The 19,248-nt window shown below is 45.7% G+C and overlaps 1 protein-coding gene across 5 annotated transcripts in view; it reads left to right on the top strand.

Annotated features, from left to right (window-relative positions):
- The window catches only part of VIRMA (vir like m6A methyltransferase associated), a 354,442-nt gene that overhangs the window by 184,787 nt on the left and 150,407 nt on the right, over positions 1-19,248 (top strand). For all 5 annotated transcript variants that reach the window (XM_033933183.1, XM_033933184.1, XM_033933185.1 and 2 more), the window contains exon 13: positions 5,924-6,468. In XM_033933183.1, the coding sequence (XP_033789074.1) occupies positions 5,924-6,468 (545 nt within the window). The remainder of the gene's footprint in view (positions 1-5,923; positions 6,469-19,248) is intronic.

Here is a 19,248-nt window from a genome sequence, read left to right on the forward strand (position 1 = left end):
CATCAATTAAGGTAGTATCTGCGTGGACACGCAGATTTACAAGCAATTTTATCATGTGTGAACAAGTTTTAACAATTTTACAGATATAAACGATTTTACAGATATAAACAAGTTACCACAATTTTATCAGATATAAACAAGTTTTAACCAAGCTTGACAGAGGATGACGGGAGGTAATGGAAGCTCAGGAAGAGAGCAGCTATTATGTGGGAGGAGAAGAACGGGGGGCGAAGTGGTAGGATATGCGGGGGGAGGGGGGTCGTTAAGGGTCTTGTTTGCTGAATAGGTAGGTTTTGAGTGATTTTCTGAATCCGAGATAAGTGGGGGCCTCGAGAATCATTTGTGCAAGCCACGGGTTGAGCTTAGCTGCTTGGAAGGTGAAGGTTTTGTCTAAGAATCTTTTAAGATGGCAGAGTTTTAGCGATGGGAAGGAGAACAGCTGAATTCTACGGGATTTCTTGTTTGTGTTGTAGAGGTTGAAGTGAGGATTAATGTAACTTGGCGCAGAACCATTTACCGATTTGTAGCAGAAGCATGCAAATTTAAAGAGGACTCTAGATTCAAATGGCAGCCAGTGAAATTGGTGGTAGAAGGGGGTGACGTGTTCCCATTTCTTTAGGCCGAAGATGAGACGCACAGTAGTGTTTTGGATCATTTTTAGTCTCCTGGTGGTTTTCTTCGTGGCGTTAAGGTAAATGATGTTGCAGTAATCAAGGATGCTGAGGATGGAGGATTGTACAAGTAGGCGAAAAGAAGTGTCGTCGAAGTATTTTTTTATGGTGCGAAGTTTCCACAGTACGGAGAAGCTTTTCCTGACCATGAGGTCTGTGTGATTTTCTAAGGATAAATTTTTGTCCAGGGTGACTCCCAGAATTTTTAGGGTGGGTTCGAGGGGGAAAGTTAGTCCTTTTAGTTGAATTGTAGTGTCCTTAATTTTGTCCTTGGGGGTGGCTAGGAAGAATTTTGTTTTGTCGGGATTGAGTTTCAGTCTGAAAGAAAGCATCCAGAGTTCGATCTGGTTGAGAATGTTTGTGATGTAGTTGAGTAGTTCTTGTGAGAAATTGGTTAGTGGGATGGCTATTGTGATGTTGTCTGCATAGATGAAAGATTTGAGCTTGAGGTTGTGTAGGAGGTTACCTAGGGAGGCCAGGTAGATATTGAAAAGAGTGGGTGACAGGGGGGAGCCCTGAGGGACCCCGCAGGTGTTGTCCCAGCTATATGAGAACGAGTTGTTCTTGAGCACCTTGTAGGATCTATTTCTTAGGAACCCCTGGAACCAGCTGAGGACCTGATCGGAGATGCCGATGTGGGCCAGGCATTCAAGGAGAATGGAGTGGTCGACCAGGTCGAAAGCACTGCTCAGGTCTAGTTGTATAATCAGGGCACTTGAACCCTGGCTAAAGAGTTTGTGGAGGTGGTCAAGAAGGGAGGCTATGATTGTTTCAGTGCCTGCAGTTCAAGGCTTCGGTTTGCAGACTCAGGATAAGATGCTGATGTCTCTGGGTGTTAGAGTGCTTCTCCATTACCTAGAAGTTACGAATGATTTTTATTTGTCAAATCACCTTTTCATGTTTAGTGATAGCCAAAAGGGTAGGGCAGCCTCCAAGGCCCCGATTTCAAGATGGATTGTGGCAGCGATTGACTCAACTTACATCAGTTGTGATAAGAAATCCCTAGTGTCGGTGAAAGCTGATTCTACCAGAGAGGTGGCTGCTTTTGGGTGGAATCAGGGCTATTTTGCCCATTGAAATTGTAGGGCAGCTACATGGTCCACTCTTCACACTTTTACAAAATTCTATAGAGTGGGCATTGAGGCACAAGGGGTCTTAGCCTTCAGGTCCTTAAGCTTATCTGTCCCGCCCTAGACTAAAGAGACTGCTCTGGCATGTCTCACTTGTCTGGACTTATATGCTGTTTGCACTGGAAGAGAAGATTACCTAAGAACAGCATATGAATTTGGACACCCTGCCCTATCAGTTTTCAGTGCAGCCTGCTTTCAGCCTCAGACTTGTCAACTAACTAAACTAAACTAAACCTTAAGTTTATATACCGCATTATCTCCACAGAAGTGGAGCTTAAACATTTACACAGTTTACAGGAATTAATAAAGAAAGGAACTCCAATGGAAAGAAGAAGGGCTTGGTAAAAAGGAAGGAAAGAGGGGACTTAGTATAATGGAGAGGGAGGGAGTAGTTACATTTTTGAGAAAAGCCAAGTTTTCAAATGTTTTCTGAAGCGTTGAAGGGAGGTCGAACTCCGAAGATGGGCAGTAAAGCTGTTCCACAGCTCGGTGATCCTGAAGAGGAGGGATGTTCCAAGTTTTCCTGTATGGGATATGCCTTTTAAAGAGGGGAAGGATAGTTTGAATTTTTGAGTGGATCTGGTGGAGTTAGGATTCGAGGAGAGCCAAGATAGTGGAAAGAGGGGAGGAAGGATGCCGTGAAGAGATTTGAAGGCTAGACAGGCGCATTTGTAGTGAACCCTGAGGATGACTGGGAGCCAGTGAAGCTTAGACAGAAGCGGGGAGACATGGTCGAATTTGCTTTTTGCGAAGATTAGTTTAGCTACGGTGTTCTGAATCCGCTGAAGTCTGAGAAGACTTTTCTTTGTTAGGCTTAAGTAGATGGAGTTGCAGTAATCTAGTCTGGATAGAATAATGGATTGAACGAGGACAGCGAAATGTTATTGGTTGAAGCAGGATCTGACTTTTCTTAGCATGTGAAGATTGAAAAAGCATTTTTTTACTAGGGAGTTGATGTGGTCGTTGGAAGGACAGTGTAGAGTCAATGATGATTCCCAGAACTTTGCTTGAGTGCTCAAGCTGCAGATTGGTGCCAGAGGATAGTGGGATGAGGGTGGGTAGCTGATCTAATTTTGGGCCGAGCCAAAGTAGTTTTTTTTTTGGTCTTATTTAGTTTCATTTGAACGGTGAGAGCCCCTCTACAGGTGAGAACCTCTCTACAGGCTTGTCTTATGGCAGCTATCCAGATAACTGCTGGTGGGATTACATTATATTGACTGAAAACTCTGGCCAGTAGTGGCAGAGCAGAATAAGTGTTAGTGTTGGTTGCTCTCAGGTAAATGGTTTTGTTTTTTTCATTCCACCTTGTTAATGCTTTGGTGTGTTTGTTAATTGTGAATTTTCTTACAGAGCAGATCAAAAGCCAGTGAGCAGAGAATTCCCCATGCCCCTCCTTGTTATTTCTCCTCTTTTAGGGGCTTGCCATTACTTTGCTACAAACTGAAGAGAGAGGGCACTGCTCAGTGACACAAGGAGGCAGAGCTGAAAAAGTAGATTATGCCTACTGCAGGTCCTTAAGAACATCAGAACATAAGAATTGTCATACTGGAACAGACCAAAGGTCCATCAAGCTAAGTATCCTGTTTCCAACAGTGGCCAACCCAGGTCCCAAGTACCTAGCAAATCCCAATCAGTAAAACAGATTTTATGCTGCTTATCCTAAGAATAAGCAGTGGATTTCCCTAAGCCTTCCCTATAATGGCCTATGAACTTCTCATTTAGGAAATTATCCAGGCCTTTTTTAAACCCCGCCAATCTATTTTCACCACATTGTCTGGCAATGAATTCCAGAGTTTAATTATACGATGTGTGATGAAATATTTTCTTGGGTTTGTTTTAAATCTACTACTTAGTAGCTTCATCATATGTCCCCTAGTCCTAGTAGTTTTGGAAAGAGTGAACAAGCGATTTACATCTACCCTTTCTACGCTTCTCAGTATTTTATAGATCTCTATCATATCACCCCAGAACTGTCTCTTGTGCAAGCTGAAGAGCCCTAGCCACTTTAGCCTTTCCTCATAGGGAAGTCGTACCAACCCTTTTATCATTTTTGTCACCCTTCTCTGTACTTTTTCTAATTCTGCTATATCTTTTTTGAGATATGGCAACCAGAACTGCACATATTCAAGTTGTGGCCATACCATAGAGTGATACAAGGGCATTACGACATTTTCATCTTTGTTTTCCATTCCTTTCCTGATAATTCCTAACATTTTATTTGCTTTCTTAGCCACCGCCGCCGCATATTGAGCTGAAGGTTTCAATGTATCCCCAACAATGATACCTAGATCCTTTTCCTAGACAGTGACTCCTAACATGCAACCCAGCATCACGTAGCTATAGTTCAGGTTCCTCTTTCCCACATGCATCACTTTGCACTTGCTCACATTAAACGTCATCTGCCATTTTGATGTCCAGTTTTCCAGTCTCACAAGGTCCTCTTGCAATTTTTCACAATTCTCTTGAGATTTAACAACTTTGTGTCATCAGCAAATTTGATTATCTCACTAGTTATTCCCATCTCTAGATCATTGATAAATATGTTAAAAAGCAGTGATCCCAGCACAGACCCCTGGGGAATCCCACTATTTACAAACCAATATGACCTATCTTGGATAACATTCAAAAAACAGTAAACCAAAGTCATTCAAGTCCCGACTCTCTTGGGGAAAAGAATGATTAAAGATGGAAGGAAGGCAAACTCCAAAGGAGGAAAAAGTCTCAGATCCCCATCTGCTGCCAGAGCAAATCTTGCATGCAGACTAGAAAGGGAACCAACCTAATCAGCTGAAAAATCTCCTTATGCCAAAACCTCCCTTTAATTATTTGTTAAATGCATACCAATAAATATTTTATCTGTTTAACTGCCTGCCAACTTTAAACAACTTTTATCTCCCTCCCGCCCCCTCCACGTACTTGTTAAAGTCCCTGGTGGTCCAGCGGTGAACCGTGGCAGGAATGACCTTCCTTCGCTTCTGCCCATGCAAAGCCACTAGCTAATTCACTGCTTTGAGTTCTCACTTAGAGTTTAGGTGGTATACAAAATTTTAAAATAAATTTCAGAACTAGAACAATTCTTCTTGGAAGAGTGGGAAAAGATTCAAAAGCAAGAACAAAATTTTTAGTGGACTACAGGAAATATTTAGAGGCTGAATTTTTGTCAAAAGGCTGTTAAAAAGTATAGTGACAAAAATTAATCACACTTTTGCATCTGTCCTATTCACGGATTTCTTATTTTGAATCTATTAAAACAACAAATAGTAATTATGCATTAACATTTGACGAAAGGTGGTGTGTTTAATTGTAGAGCTTATATGCTTTTAGGCATTTATTGAAATAGTCTGACCACTAGTACCTAAACATTTGTATGCAGCTGTACTCCTGAAGCAAACCTTATTGAACAGAAGGAAAGTTTGAGAACAAGTAAATGAGAATGAAAAGGGACAGACTCAAAAGCAATCTGACATTTATTTTTTCATGGAAAGATTTGTGGATCCATGAAACTGTCTTAAAGGTGGTGGCGCCAAAATATCAGATTTCAAGAAAGTGTGGGACTAGTCCAGGATCTCCAGGGGTGGAGCAAAAATTGAAATGTTATGGATGTGGTAAAGTGTATGGCAGTGTCTCGCAAACTTTTTCAAGACATGGCACACTAAACTCGGTGCTGCATCTGGAGGGCCTCCGGGCATGTTCGGATGTTGATGCTATGACGTCAAGCGCATATATAATGTTGACATCTTGACGTCTGTGCATGTGCGGAGGCCCTCCAGTCGGGGCCCTGAGCTCGCTTACTGTAAAATGAGTAAGCCAGTGGGGAGTGGAGAGGAGGAGAGCTGCTTGCGTTGGCTGACTGCCTACATGATGTGCCTTTTACCGTGAGAGGCACATCCCTGTAGGCAGTCAGCTGACTCCTCTCTTCCTTGCCGGTGTCTCTTGGTACACCCGGAATCTCGTCGCAGCACACAATTTGCGATACACTGGTATATAGTAAGTGGAATGGAAGATGGAAAGTCTGGATGGGCCCTATATCTTGTGTGTGTGTCAAAACATGTTCTGTGTTTCTGTGTAAAGATGCATTTCTGGTTCATTGCTTCTTTTTTTTCCCCCCCCATCTTTTCACAGGCCAGCAGAAAGATTTGAAGTGGAATCTAGCAATAATTCAACTTTTCTCTGCTGAAGGAATGGATACATTCATACGTATTTTACAGAAGCTAAACAGCATTCTCATCCAGCCATGGAGACTCCATGTCAACATGGGAACTATGCTATATAGAGCAACTACTATCTCAGTGGCCTGCTGCACGCTTACCCTTCTGAAAACTATGTTAACTGAGCTTCTGCGGGGTGGCTCCTTTGAGTTCAAGGATAGACGCATCCCTACTGCACTTGTGGCTCTGCACATGTTGCTATGTTCCATTCCCCTCTCAGGCCGCCTGGACAGTGATGAGCAAAAGCTTCAGAGTGACATTGTTGATATTCTGTTAACATTTACCCAAGGAGTTAATGAGCAGGCAACCATTTCTGAGGAGACTTTAGCCAACAACACTTGGTCTTTAATGCTGAAAGAAGTTCTTACTTCTGTTTTAAAAATCCCTGAAGGATTTTTTTCTGGACTTGTGTTACTATCTGAGTTGCTGCCTCTCCCACTGCCCATGCAAACAACTCAGGTAGGATTTCCATGTAAAATAAATTGGGGAGCATGCATACTATATGAAATATCTTGTCACTATGGCATGGATGCATAGCCCTGTTAGTCACTTATGCCTTATTTTAAGACTTGTATCCTTATACTTACATGAAATCAGAATGTTAACAGAGTCATGATGAATCAACCACAAGATGGACTGGCTTCTTCTGAGCTAAGAAAAACCTGGAAGTCTTCCCCACCCCCCCAAACCTCTGAACATGTGCAAGAATTCCCAGGAGCTACTGCCTCGTGAGTCATAGTAACATAGTAAATGACGGCAGATAAAGACCCGAGTGGTCCATCCAGTCTGCCCAACCATACATGCTCCATAAATTAGTTTAAATGGTCTTTTTCTTAGATATTTCTGGACCAGAAACCCAGTAGTGTGCTTAGGTTCTGTCTACTGGAGTCTCCATCAATGCTCACTCCATCCCAGCCATCAAAACCCTCGCCAACCCTTCCTCAAATGAATGTCCATATACAGGACACAGGCTGTGCATGCTTGCCCAGTACTGGCCTTAGTTCCTTCAGTGTTTACCCATTATTTTCTGATTAGAGATCCTCTGTGTTCATCCCACGCTTATTTGAACTCTGTCACCATTTTCTTCTCCACCACCTCCCTCAGGAGCACATTCTACGCATCAACCACTCTCTCCGTAAAGAAAAATTTCCTAACATTGATCTTGAATCTACCACCCCTCAACCTCAAATTATGCCCTCTGGTTTTACCATTTTCTTTTCTCTGGAATAGATTTTGTTCTACGTTAATACCTTTCAAGTATTTGAATGTCTGAATCATATCTCCTCTGTCCCTTCTTTCCTCTAGGGTATACATTTTCAGGGCTTCCAGTCTCTCCTCAAATGTCTTCTGGCACAAACCTCCTACCATTTTTGTCGCCTTCCTCTGAACCGCTTCAAGTTTTTTTTAATGTCCTTCGCCAGATAAGGTCTCCAAAATTGAACACAGTACTCCAAGTGAGGCCTCACCATTGACCTGTACAGGGGCATCAACACCTTCTTTCTTCTGGTCACGCCTCTTTCTATACAGCCTAGCATCCTTCTGGCAACAGCCACTGCCTTGTCACACTGTTTCTTCACCTTTAGGTCTTCAGACATTATTACTACAAGGTCCCTTTCCCCTTTCCTGCATATCAGCCTCTCACCTCCCAGCACATACGGTTCTTTCCGATTTCTAATCCCCCAAATGCATTACTCTGCACTTCTTTGCATTGAATTTTAGTCGCCAGATATTAGACCATCCTTCTAACTTTTGCAGATCCTTTTCCACTCCCTCCTCGGAGTCTACTCTAACAAATCTTGATATCATCCGCAAAAAGGCAAACTTTTCCTTCTAACCCTTTGGCAATGTTGCTCACAAACATATTGAACAGGATCGGCCCCAGCACCGATCCCTGAGGGACTCCACTGCTCACCTTTGCCTCCTCCAAGCGAATTCCATTAACTACCACCCTCTGGTGTCTGTCCGTCAACCAGTTTCTAATACAGTTCACCACTTTGGGTCCTAACTTCAGCCCGTCAAGTTTGTTCAAGATCCTTCTATGAGGAACCATGTCAAAGGCTTTGCTGAAATCCAAGTAAATTATGTTTAGCATATGCCCTTGATCCAATTCTCCAGTCACCTAATCAAAGAATTCAATCAGATTCATCTGGCACGATTTACCTTTTGTAAAACCATGTTGCCTCGGATCCTGTAACCCATTTGATTCTAGGAATTTCACAATCCTTTCTTTCAGCAACGTTTCCATTATTTTTCCAATAACAAAAGTGAGGCTTCCCGGCCTGTAGTTTCCTGCTTCATCTCTGCGACTACTTTTGTGAATAGGGACCACATCTGCTCTTCTCCAATCCCCAGGAACCACTCCCGTCTCCAAAGATTTGTTGAACAAATCTTTAATAGAAGTCAACACAACCTTTCTGAGCTCCCTCAATATCCTGGGATGGATCCCGTCCGGTCCTATCGCTTTGTACACCTTCAATTTTTCAAGTTGTTTATAAACACTTTCTTCCATGAACAACATGGTATCTACTCCATTCTTGTGTGTAACTTTGCCAGACAATCTCGGTCCTTCTCTAGGATCTTCTTCCGTGAACACAGAACAGAAGTATTTGTTTAACATGCTTGCTTTTTCCTCATCACTCTCCACATATTGATACATATAATCTTTTAGTCTCACAATTCCATTTTTCTTCTTCTTCCTTTCACCTCTTCGTCTTTTTTTATGTGTGAGCTATAGTTTTGCTATGTATTTTTTAAATTGTAACTTCTTAGAGAGTGTTTTATTGTTGTCCTTTCTCTAAGTCTCTTCTGTTACCCCTGGGGCCAAAAAATTCTCAACCTTTTCTTCTTTAAAAGTTGAATTTAACTTGGTTGAAAAGTTGGTGGCTTCAAAATATGCCATTACACACAAAATACACGACTCTGAAAGTAGATATCAGTGTTCCAAATAGCTTCCATTGCACTAGGATGCCACCTAGATCATCAAGGCCTATTAAATGGAAACCTTACATTTATTTTTTTGGGTCATGCTTCAGTCAGGAGAGAGTGTAAGAGAAGTGATTCCTCTGGGCCACAGATGAGTAGAGACCACTCCAGCCTGCTGATTGAATCCTGCTCAAAGAAGGTATCATGCTATATAAATCTCCAAGCAAAAGTAACTGAATCCCATTAAGCACAGGCTTGAGAAACTGCCAGCACAGAATAAACTTTGTTTTCCTCAAGGTTAGAAGCCATAACATGGATGGTTTTGTTTGGCCCTGAAAATGCAGACTGTACAAATATCTTTCCTGATGCAGTCTGAAAGTTAAGTGCTTAAAATGTTTGAGTGAGCTATCCCATTCTAGAGACAGATTACTTGTCACTTGGGTATTTTTCAGCAGCATCCAAGGAACAATTTTAATACCTTGTGAAGGATTGCTTTTGTGACTTGCTGGTATAATCTCTGATTAAGGAACTTGAGACATTTGGTGGAGGTGTACCAGGTTGGTCACTACTAATTCAATATTGAAATTCTAAAATCCATATTTTTTCCACCACCTGCTATAAGTCTGCTAAAATATGCATAGCAATTGACTTCAGACCTTTCAGTATACTATGCAAGTGAGCGGCAAGAGCCATTTTCCATTTCAAGCTTATAGTACTTAGAACACTCCTGGGAGGAGTTTTTTCAGTGGTCAGACAAGTGGTACTGACTTCTGATCCTTTGCCTACACTGCCAGAAGTATCACACTGGTGAGGATTCAACTTGGGTCCTGCAGATTTTCTCTGAATCTTGAAACCAGACCAAAAATCTAGGAGCCAGCAACTAAGACCTGTTTTCACCAGCCTCACCCTTTTCTCCCCACTCAAACAGTCTATCAGCGCTATAGAAATTAGTAGTAGTAGTAAAGTTGTAGAATGGAGATGGGGTGAAAAAGTATCACTATAGTTCTAGGACCTGATTTTACTAAGACTGTTTTCCCATTCTGTGCCTCGGGGAAGGAAAATTAGCAAATCAGGCTCTTGATATATGATTATACCACACTGGCAAAAATCCTTCTGTTCTCTCTACCCACTCTGTCGCCAGGCTTTCAGCTTCCCACCCTCTCCACAGTGCAGTCTCGCAAATCCTCTTCTGTTACCAACATTGTCCCTTTATCTTGTTCCAATAATATGTTTTATCCTTCCTCTTAATCACCAGTTTAGCCCCCTCCCACTTATTCTTAATAGTCTCAACCACTACCCTACTTCACTCTACTTTGTCAGCCACCTGGAACCCCCAGCTCCATCTTCCATTCCTTTCTCACCTTGCAGGCTGCTGCTTTTCCCCTGCAATCTATGGTTCTCAGTCATTTTGAGACATGCCGTGCAAGACCTCTAATACTAGTCTTGAGGTATAAAGTCTCCTAAGACTGGCTGAAATTCACTGAAAGCTACAGTGCAGACAGAAAGACCGCTTGTGATGGCACAAAACCCTCAGGTGCAAGGTAAAATTTATATTCCCTGTGGCAACTTGACACCTGGGATTTATCAGGCCTTGATTTAACTTTGCCCAAATTTACACAAAAGATGGAAGAAAAAGTACTTTGACACTCCAGAAGGAAAGGCAAGTTAGGGTAGATATGTATGAGTTGCTGCACTACATTGAAAAAATCTGTGGTGCTACCTGTAAACAGGTTTCCTCAATACCTAATTAAGAATATGACAGAACTCCTCATGTATATCGGAGGCAAGAATGACTTGAAATGGATTCTGACCCTATCTGAATTTTGATATAATCCAAATACAATATGATACTATTCAATGGTGGAAGATTCTGTTTTGGAAAAGGCAAAAATGATCAAAAGACCTCTTATGCGCACTCTATTTGGGAAAATCCTAAACCATTGGATCTTATGGGAAGGTTTTTGCGGGGCTTCTTGAGAATGGCAGTTCACCAGCTTTACATAGTAAAAAGTACAGAAGTTGCAGAAACTAAAGACTTTTTCAGAGATTCTTTTCTAAGGTGCACTAACCATCAGGTTGCAGTGGGAATTGAACTCAGTTCCCCACTACAGAAATGGCAAGTCCCAACAATATATAGATTTGGAGGGCAGTCCAGAGGTAAGAGAAGAGGAGCAAAATTATGCAAATAAAGCTTCCTACAAGAGATCTCGTCAGATTGGTTTGACTACACGTGTGTTCAGGAAAAGTGTGGGTTTACTAGAAAGAAGATTATCAAGGTAAGAACCTAATCTTTCCTTTCTTAGCATTAAATCTTAGCTGCTAAATTTCAGACCATTCCTCAATCTTCATTAGATCTTCCTCATGGTTTTCACACCATCAGGGGTGTCTACTCTATTACGGATTCTGGTATCATCTGCAAAGAGGCAAATCTTACCAGTCAGCCCTTCATCTATATCACTTACAAAAATGTTAAAAAGAACTAGGCCCAAAAACCGAACCTTAAGGCACACCACTGGTAAATCCCTTTCCTCAGAGCGATCTCCATTGACCCTACCCACTGTTGCCTTCCACTCAACCAGTTCCTGACCTAGTCTGTCATTTTGGGACCCATACAGTTTATTTATTTTGACACATGTGTGGAACACAGACAAAGGTTTTGCTAAAATCTGAATACACTGTTTCTGTTACGTCCCTTCCAGATTTCATATGCTAGGTGTTCAATCCCAAACCGCAATCTAGGAGTTGCAGAAATTCAACACTTTTCTGAGCATATGCTCCTCCCCCTTAGACTGAGAGCTAGAAACATATCCAGTTACAATTTCTGCAAGCAATATATACAGAATTCTTTTGCAGTTGCTTTGCTTCTTTTTCTTGTTTATTTCGCTTAAAGTTTGCTTTTCAGAGGCTTCAGTGCCTTGAGACCCCTTTCCGGTGGACCCCTACCGGAAGAAAGGATACAGTCCCGCGGTACCAGACTGCTGCTTCACAGAGAAACTCTGGTGGATCTGTGGAGCCAGCCTGCTGTGTGCCACTCTTCCTAAACTTGGGGTCCATTCCCCTGAGATTTTGCTTCCCGCTGACCTTGTCATGGGTTTTAAGCACAGGCTGTATGTGTCTGGAGTGAAACCCACCCGGGTTTCAAGGTGCAGGCTGCCTTTCCCACCCCCGACCACGTGGTGAGGATCCGTATGGGTGGAGGTCATAGTCTGTGTCCAGCTGACCAGCAGTCCAAAGATCTTCAACTCTGGTCATTTGGAGAAGTTTCTGAGGCAAAAAATCCTTTCCCTCTATTCAGCTGCTGGTAAAAACTGCTGACGAGCAAGGCACTGAAGAACTGTGAGTAAACCCCCATTATTTCCTATGGGAACTTCAGGGATGGCTTGTTTATCAATTTAAAAGTCATTTTTCACAGTTTCTGAGGGTAGGGTTCAGGTCCCCCAGCTCCCCAGACCCTAAATCGCTATTTTTTTATTTTCAGATTTTATTCGCTGGCGGTGGCCATCTTGAATTTTCAGCAGTCTTTTTTTTCCATGTTTTATTTCTTCCTCAATACCCATCAATTTGCTTAAAATTCAGCCCCTAATATATTGAATGTGTGCATTGATTGCGCCAGATTGATGCCAGATCATGCTGTAGTGCTCTGGGAGAGGGGGTGCGAGCTTTGGACTTCACCTCCTCCAGGTACTGTAGGGATGAGGAGCCGGCTTGGGTCTGTGTCTTCGGAAAAAATCTCGGCCAGAGGCCATTCTGGAGTCTGGCGTAAAACTGGAGTTTGCGTTCTAAATCTGAGGACTTTTTTGGCATGGCTCATGTGCCTCAACAATGCTCTGCCATGGTTGTCGGGTGTGACTTTTCACCAGATTTTATTCGGCTTCTCTGGAAAGTATATTCTTCAGACCTTGTTAGTTTGACACAGCCAGTGGACAAGTCAGGTCTTTCTCAGCCTGTGGTGCTGGTAGCAGAGCTTCCTGTTCAGGATCCCTGTCGCTCAGTGGTGGCAGACCTAGATTGCAGTAGTGGCCCTTCAGATATTATGCCTTTTTTGTATCTTGACACTTCTTCTATATTGGATCCGGCTGATACCCTTGACAGGACTAGTCACTTCGGCTGCCCTGAGAGTCCAGATTTAGGTGCAGATCTGCAGATCTTTTAAGCGTGGTTCTGTCTACCTTTTTATTGCTGATGCTCTAAAAGAGCTTTTTTCCATCCCCATCCACAGCTCATTGGTCTGGCTATAGAACAATGGGATACCTCAGAAAGGTCTTTCTGACCTTCTAATGCTATGTCTAAGGTATATCCCCTGTATCCTGATTTTCAGGAGGTTTTTGAACAGCCTAAGGTAGATTCTGCTGTGGTGCAGGTTATCTGGCGCACAGCCCTCCCAAGGGATGGGGGAGTGCTGCTTCAGGACTCTCAGGATCATAGGGTGGACATTATTTTGAAAAGCCTTTTGAAGCAGCGTCTTTAGGTATCAAAGCGGTAGCAGCTGCTTCTTTTATGGTGCGAGCCTGTCATGCCAAACTGTGCAGTGCATCCTCTGTGGAGGTGCATCCCTGTCCTCCTCTGGGATGGATGGTGTGGATTATGTGGCTGCCGCCTTTTCTTCTCTCTTTGAATTCTTAGTACTGTGTGCCAGACTCTTTGGATCTGTCATTGGGACTGGGAACACTGTTTCAAAGTCCACTTTCAGCAGACTTCCGTTCAAGGGCCAGCTTCTTTTTGGCCAAGATCTAGATGTCCTTATCACCAGTGTGACCGAACATCACCCTAACTCTTCCTGTGAACTGAAGGTGCTGCGAAACCTTCAGTGTATTTAAATGACCTCACACCGACAACCCAATTGCTGTATAAAATGTGTGTTTAATAATAATAATCAAAGGACAGCTTACATGGAAATAGCATCCAATAGGATAGAATAATAGCAGTTGGGCAAACGGAGGAGTAACAGAGTGCCAGTACATCTGGGATGCCCGTCTTAAGGCTAATCAGAAATTATGATGGCCTTTTTATGTCCAAACTTAGGAGCCTGGGGTACAGAGTACTGCATAGCTACTACCGTATTTTCGCGGATATAACGCGCGCGTTATACGTGATTTTACGTACCGCGCATACCCCTCGCGCGTTATATGCCTGAGCGCGGTATACAAAAGTTTTTAAACATAGTTCCCACCCCGCCCGACGCCCGATTCACCCCCCCAGCAGGACCGCTCGCACCCCCACCCCGAACGACCGCTCGCACGCGCTCCCACCCGCACCCGCATCCACGATCGGAGCAAGAGGGAGCCCAAGCCCTCTTGCCCGGCCGACTCCCCGACGTCCGATACATCCCCCCCCCGGCAGGACCACTCGCACCCTCACCCCGAAGGACCGCCGACTCCCCAAAAATATCGGGCCAGGAGGGAGCCCAAACCCTCCTGGCCACGGCGACCCCCTAACCCCACCCCGCACTACATTACGGGCAGGAGGGATCCCAGGCCCTCCTGCCCTCGACGCAAACCCCCTCCCCCCAACGACCGCCCCCCCCAAGAACCTCCGCCCGTCCCCCAGCCGACCCGCGACCCCCCTGGCCGACCCCCACGACACCCCCACCCGCCTTCCCCGTACTTTGTGTAGTTGGGCCAGAAGGGAGCCCAAACCCTCCTGGCCACGGCGACCCCCTAACCCCACCCCGCACTACATTACGGGCAGGAGGGATCCCAGGCCCTCCTGCCCTCGACGCAAACCCCCCTCCCTCCAACGACCGCCCCCCCCCAAGAACCTCCGACCGACCCGCGACCCCCCTGGCCGACCCCCCCACCCCCCTTCCCCGTACCTTTGGAAGTTGGCCGGACAGACGGGAGCCAAACCCGCCTGTCCGGCAGGCAGCCAACGAAGGAATGAGGCCGGATTGGCCCATCCGTCCTAAAGCTCCGCCTACTGGTGGGGCCTAAGGCGCGTGGGCCAATCAGAATAGGCCCTGGAGCCTTAGGTCCCACCTGGGGGCGCGGCCTGAGGCACATGGGCCAAACCCGACCATGTGTCTCAGGCCGCGCCCCCAGGTGGGACCTAAGGCTCCAGGGCCTATTCTGATTGGCCCACGCGCCTTAGGCCCCACCAGTAGGCGGAGCTTTAGGACGGATGGGCCAATCCGGCCTCATTCCTTCGTTGGCTGCCTGCCGGACAGGCGGGTTTGGCTCCCGTCTGTCCGGCCAACTTCCAAAGGTACGGGGAAGGGGGGTGGGGGGGTCGGCCAGGGGGGTCGCGGGTCGGTCGGAGGTTCTTGGGGGGGGGCGGTCGTTGGAGGGAGGGGGGTTTGCGTCGAGGGCAGGAGGGCCTGGGATCCCTCCTGCCCGTAATGTAGTGCGGGGTGGGGTTAGGGGGTCGCCGTGGCCAGGAGGGTTTGGGCTCCCTTCTGGCCCAACTACACAAAGTACGGGGAAGGCGGGTGGGGGTGTCGTGGGGGTCGGCCAGGGGGGTCGCGGGTCGGCTGGGGGACGGGCGGAGGTTCTTGGGGGGGGGCGGTCATTGGGGGGAGGGGGTTTGCGTCGAGGGCAGGAGGGCCTGGGATCCCTCCTGCCCGTAATGTAGTGCGGGGTGGGGTTAGGGGGTTGCCGTGGCCAGGAGGATTTGGGCTCCCTCCTGGCCCAATATTGTCGGGGAGTCGGCGGTCCTTCGGGGTGGGGGTGCGAGTGGTCCTGCCGAGGGGGGAGAAGAATCGGACGTCGAGGGGGGGCATCAGGCTTTCAGAATGGGGACAGGACTTCAAGGGGGGACAGGCAGATCTTCAAGGGGGACAGGCAGACCTTCAAGGGGGACAGGACTTCAAGGGGGGACAGGCAGACCTTCAAGGGGGGACAGGACTTCAAGGGGGACAGGCACGGAGAGGCGGGGCAGTGCACCGAAAGTCAGGGCGGGTGAACGGTGAGTCGGGGCAACCAGAGGAGAGTCGGGGCAGTGCACCGAAAGTCAGGGTGAGTCGGGGCAACCAGAGGAGAGTCGGGGCAGTGCACCGAAAGTCAGGGTGAGTCGGGGCAACCAGATGAGAGTCGGGGAGGGCGAAAGGAGAGTCGGGGTGGCCAGAGGAGAGTCGGGGAGAGCGAAAGGAGAGTCGGGGTGGCCAGAGGAGAGTCGGGCAGCATGCGCGTTATATGCCTGAGCGCGGTATAGAAAAGTTTTTGTACATATCATCGTGATTTCTGCGCGCTATACCCCTGTGCGCGTTTTACAATGGTGCGCGTTATATCCGCGAAAATACGGTAATTACATGTTTCATTTCTATTGGATTTTGACACTTTATCATATTTAATGATTGGATGATTGCAGTTGTCATAATGAAGCTTGGTGTCACTTGGTGTCAAATACGACTTCTCTATTTTCCCTGACAGTGCATTCTTAATACTAAGGTCATTGATCCCTGAGGGTGAGCCCCCTCCCTTCTAAGCTTGATTGTAGTTGTCAGCAGTTTCACTTGCAGTTCATATCATTTTGACCCGTTATTGTGGCTTTTCTTGTGACCTTAGCATTTCTTGGAAATTCTCTTAATAGAACAACTATTAAGCATCAGTAATTAATTGTCAGCTTCTAGGGCAAAGATGAAGTTTTCTTGCAAAAGTATAATTTATGCTGAAAAAATGCATGCTCTGCACAGTTCATAGATCCCATTGTAAGTCGTATTTCAGTAACATAATGGTCCTCCTGAGGGTCTTTCCTCTTCAGAATAAGTTTTGCTGGATGTCAGGAGGGGATTGTAGTAATTTTTGTTCCTCCCGCAGGTGTAGTCAGGGATCTGCAGGTTCTTCCTCCCAGAGAGATTCCCCGGACTACCGCCCTTGTTACAACAGTTCTGATTCCAGGTGTCCTCAGGTCTCAGGTTCCCGTGCTATGACTGCTCCAAAAAAAGCCCCAGGGTCATGCGGGCTTCCTCATATCAGAGGCCGATTTATCAGTTTTATCAGGAGTGGACTCAGGTTTCATCGGATCAGTGGGGCCCCAAGGGGGTCAAAGCAAGTTAATTTTTGTGACCCCAGGCGATTTTGCCAGTATATGGGAGGTCTTTCCTGCCAGAGGCTTATCAAGGCTCGAGGCAAAGATTTGCAGGAGCCAAGTGACCCAAATCATCAGGATCCTGCTCCACAGTGGCCCCAAGAAGCAGTTATGACACCAAGATAACAGCCATACTTCCATAGATAGGTGGGAGGTTGACGGCCTGTTGGAAGATGTGAGTTGAGATTACCTCAGACCCTTTGGTACTGGACATCATTCAAGAGGAGTACAAGCTTGAGTTCTTTCATCCCCTCCCAGACCTCTTTGTGGATTCTCCAGAAGGAAGACCAGAGAAAGAGGTCAGGGTTTGAGCTACTCTACAGAGGCTACTAGACCTAACGGCAGATACTCCGTGTACTTTATCATGCCCAAAAGAGACTCTGAAGACTGGGAACCGATCCTAGATCTGAAAGCAGTCAATGTAGCCCTCATGATACTGCGCTTCCATATGGAAATGGTGAGATTTGGTCATTGCCTCGATGATGCCAGAGAAATTTATTGCCTCTCTGAATTTGACAGAGGCCTATCTACACATCCCCATCTTTCTGGATCTCAGGAAATTCTTGAGGATATCTGCCCTGTCATTTGGGCCAGATGGTTGTGATAGCAGCATATCTTTGGAGAGACAGAACACAGGTGCTTACTTAACTGGATGATTGGCTAATCCATACTTTGTCTGAAGCTGATGGAATGATAGCAGTGGAGAGTGTGATCAAATTTCTGTAGAGTCTGGGCTGGATGATAAATTTCCGAAAGAGCCTTCTGCGACCCACGCAGTTACTGGAGTACCTGGGCATGCGGTTCAACTCAAAGGAGAACAACGTTTTCTACCGGAAGCCCGCAGAGCAAAATTCATGCGTCAGATCCAAGACTTTCGAGAGAGGCTGACGCCAACAGCTTGGAATTACTTGCAGGTGGTGGGATCAATGATAGCAACCATAGATGTGGTTCCTTGAGAGAGAGCACACGCTCACTGCAGGATGCACTCCTATCCCGTTGGTCTCCGCAAACTGATGCATTGAAGAAGCGCATTGTAGTCTGAGCTAGTGGCTGGAGCCTCAGTGGCTGGAGAGTGTTACTTTGCATCTCCACTTGGGTCATACTGTTGACAGATGCCATTGCTGGGGAAGTGGTTGATCATCCGGTTGGAGCTGATGGCCATTTGTCTAGCCCTGAAGGTGCTCAGGAATTATTTACAGAACCGAACAGTGAGAGTCTTCTCTGACAATGCTATGGCAGTGACTTAGGTCAGTCATCAAGGAGGCACCAAGAGTGTTCCGCTACACCAGGAGTCTCAAACTGTTGTTTCAGTGGGCAAAGATCCACCTGTTGGCTCTCTCTATGGCACATGTCATGAGAGTAGACAATGTGCAAGCAGATTTTCTCTGCCGACAGACCCTAGATCCCGGAGAATGGAAGAGTTGAAATGCATTGTAAGTTGTGAGGACATCTGATGTTCGATCTGGTGGTGTCAGCGAACAACAAGAAAGCGGCTTGGTTCTTCAGCCAAAGATATGAGCCCGGAAGTGCTGGCTTAGATGCCCTGGTATAGCCACAGGTAGAGCTTCTGTACATGTTCCCTTCATGACCCATGATGGGAAGAGTTCTGAGGAGAATAAAGTTGCATCCGGGGCTGGTAGTTCTATTGGTTCCATTATGCCCAAGACAACCGTGGCATTCAGATCTGGTCTGTTTACAGAGGACCCAGGGCCTCGGACTACCCTATCTTCCAAGGTTATTCACACAGGGTCCAATTGCCCTGGAGGATTCAAAATGCTTTGGGCTTACAGCATATCTCTTAAGTGAGCAGCCCTAGCATGCAAAGGCTATTCAGAGGTAGTCATCAACACTCTTCTGAGGTCCAAGAAACAGCCAACATATATGTCTTGCTTTTTTAATTTTATTATGCATTTATATACCGTCTATCAAGGATATCTAAGTGATTTACAATCAGGTTCATGCATTTTCCCTATTTGTCCTGGTGGACTCACAATCTATCTAATGTACCTGAGGCAATGGAGGATTGAATGACTTGCTCAGCGTCACAAGTAGCAGCATTGTGTTTGAATCCACAACCTCAGAGTACTGAGGCTGTAGCTGTAACCAAGTTTCAAGTTTATTAAAAAAATTTTATACCGCTTAATCAAACTTCTAAGCGGTGTACAAATAAAAACTAATGAGGAGCAGTTTATACAAACTTACATGAATAGACCTCATAAGGAATTTGCAAACAAGTAATACACAAACTTTAAATGAACAGAAACAAAAGGTGAAGCAGGGAGGAACTACAATAGT

The sequence above is a fragment of the Geotrypetes seraphini genome, chromosome 2, assembly GCF_902459505.1.
Source record: "Geotrypetes seraphini chromosome 2, aGeoSer1.1, whole genome shotgun sequence".
NCBI classification, from domain to species: domain Eukaryota; kingdom Metazoa; phylum Chordata; class Amphibia; order Gymnophiona; family Dermophiidae; genus Geotrypetes; species Geotrypetes seraphini.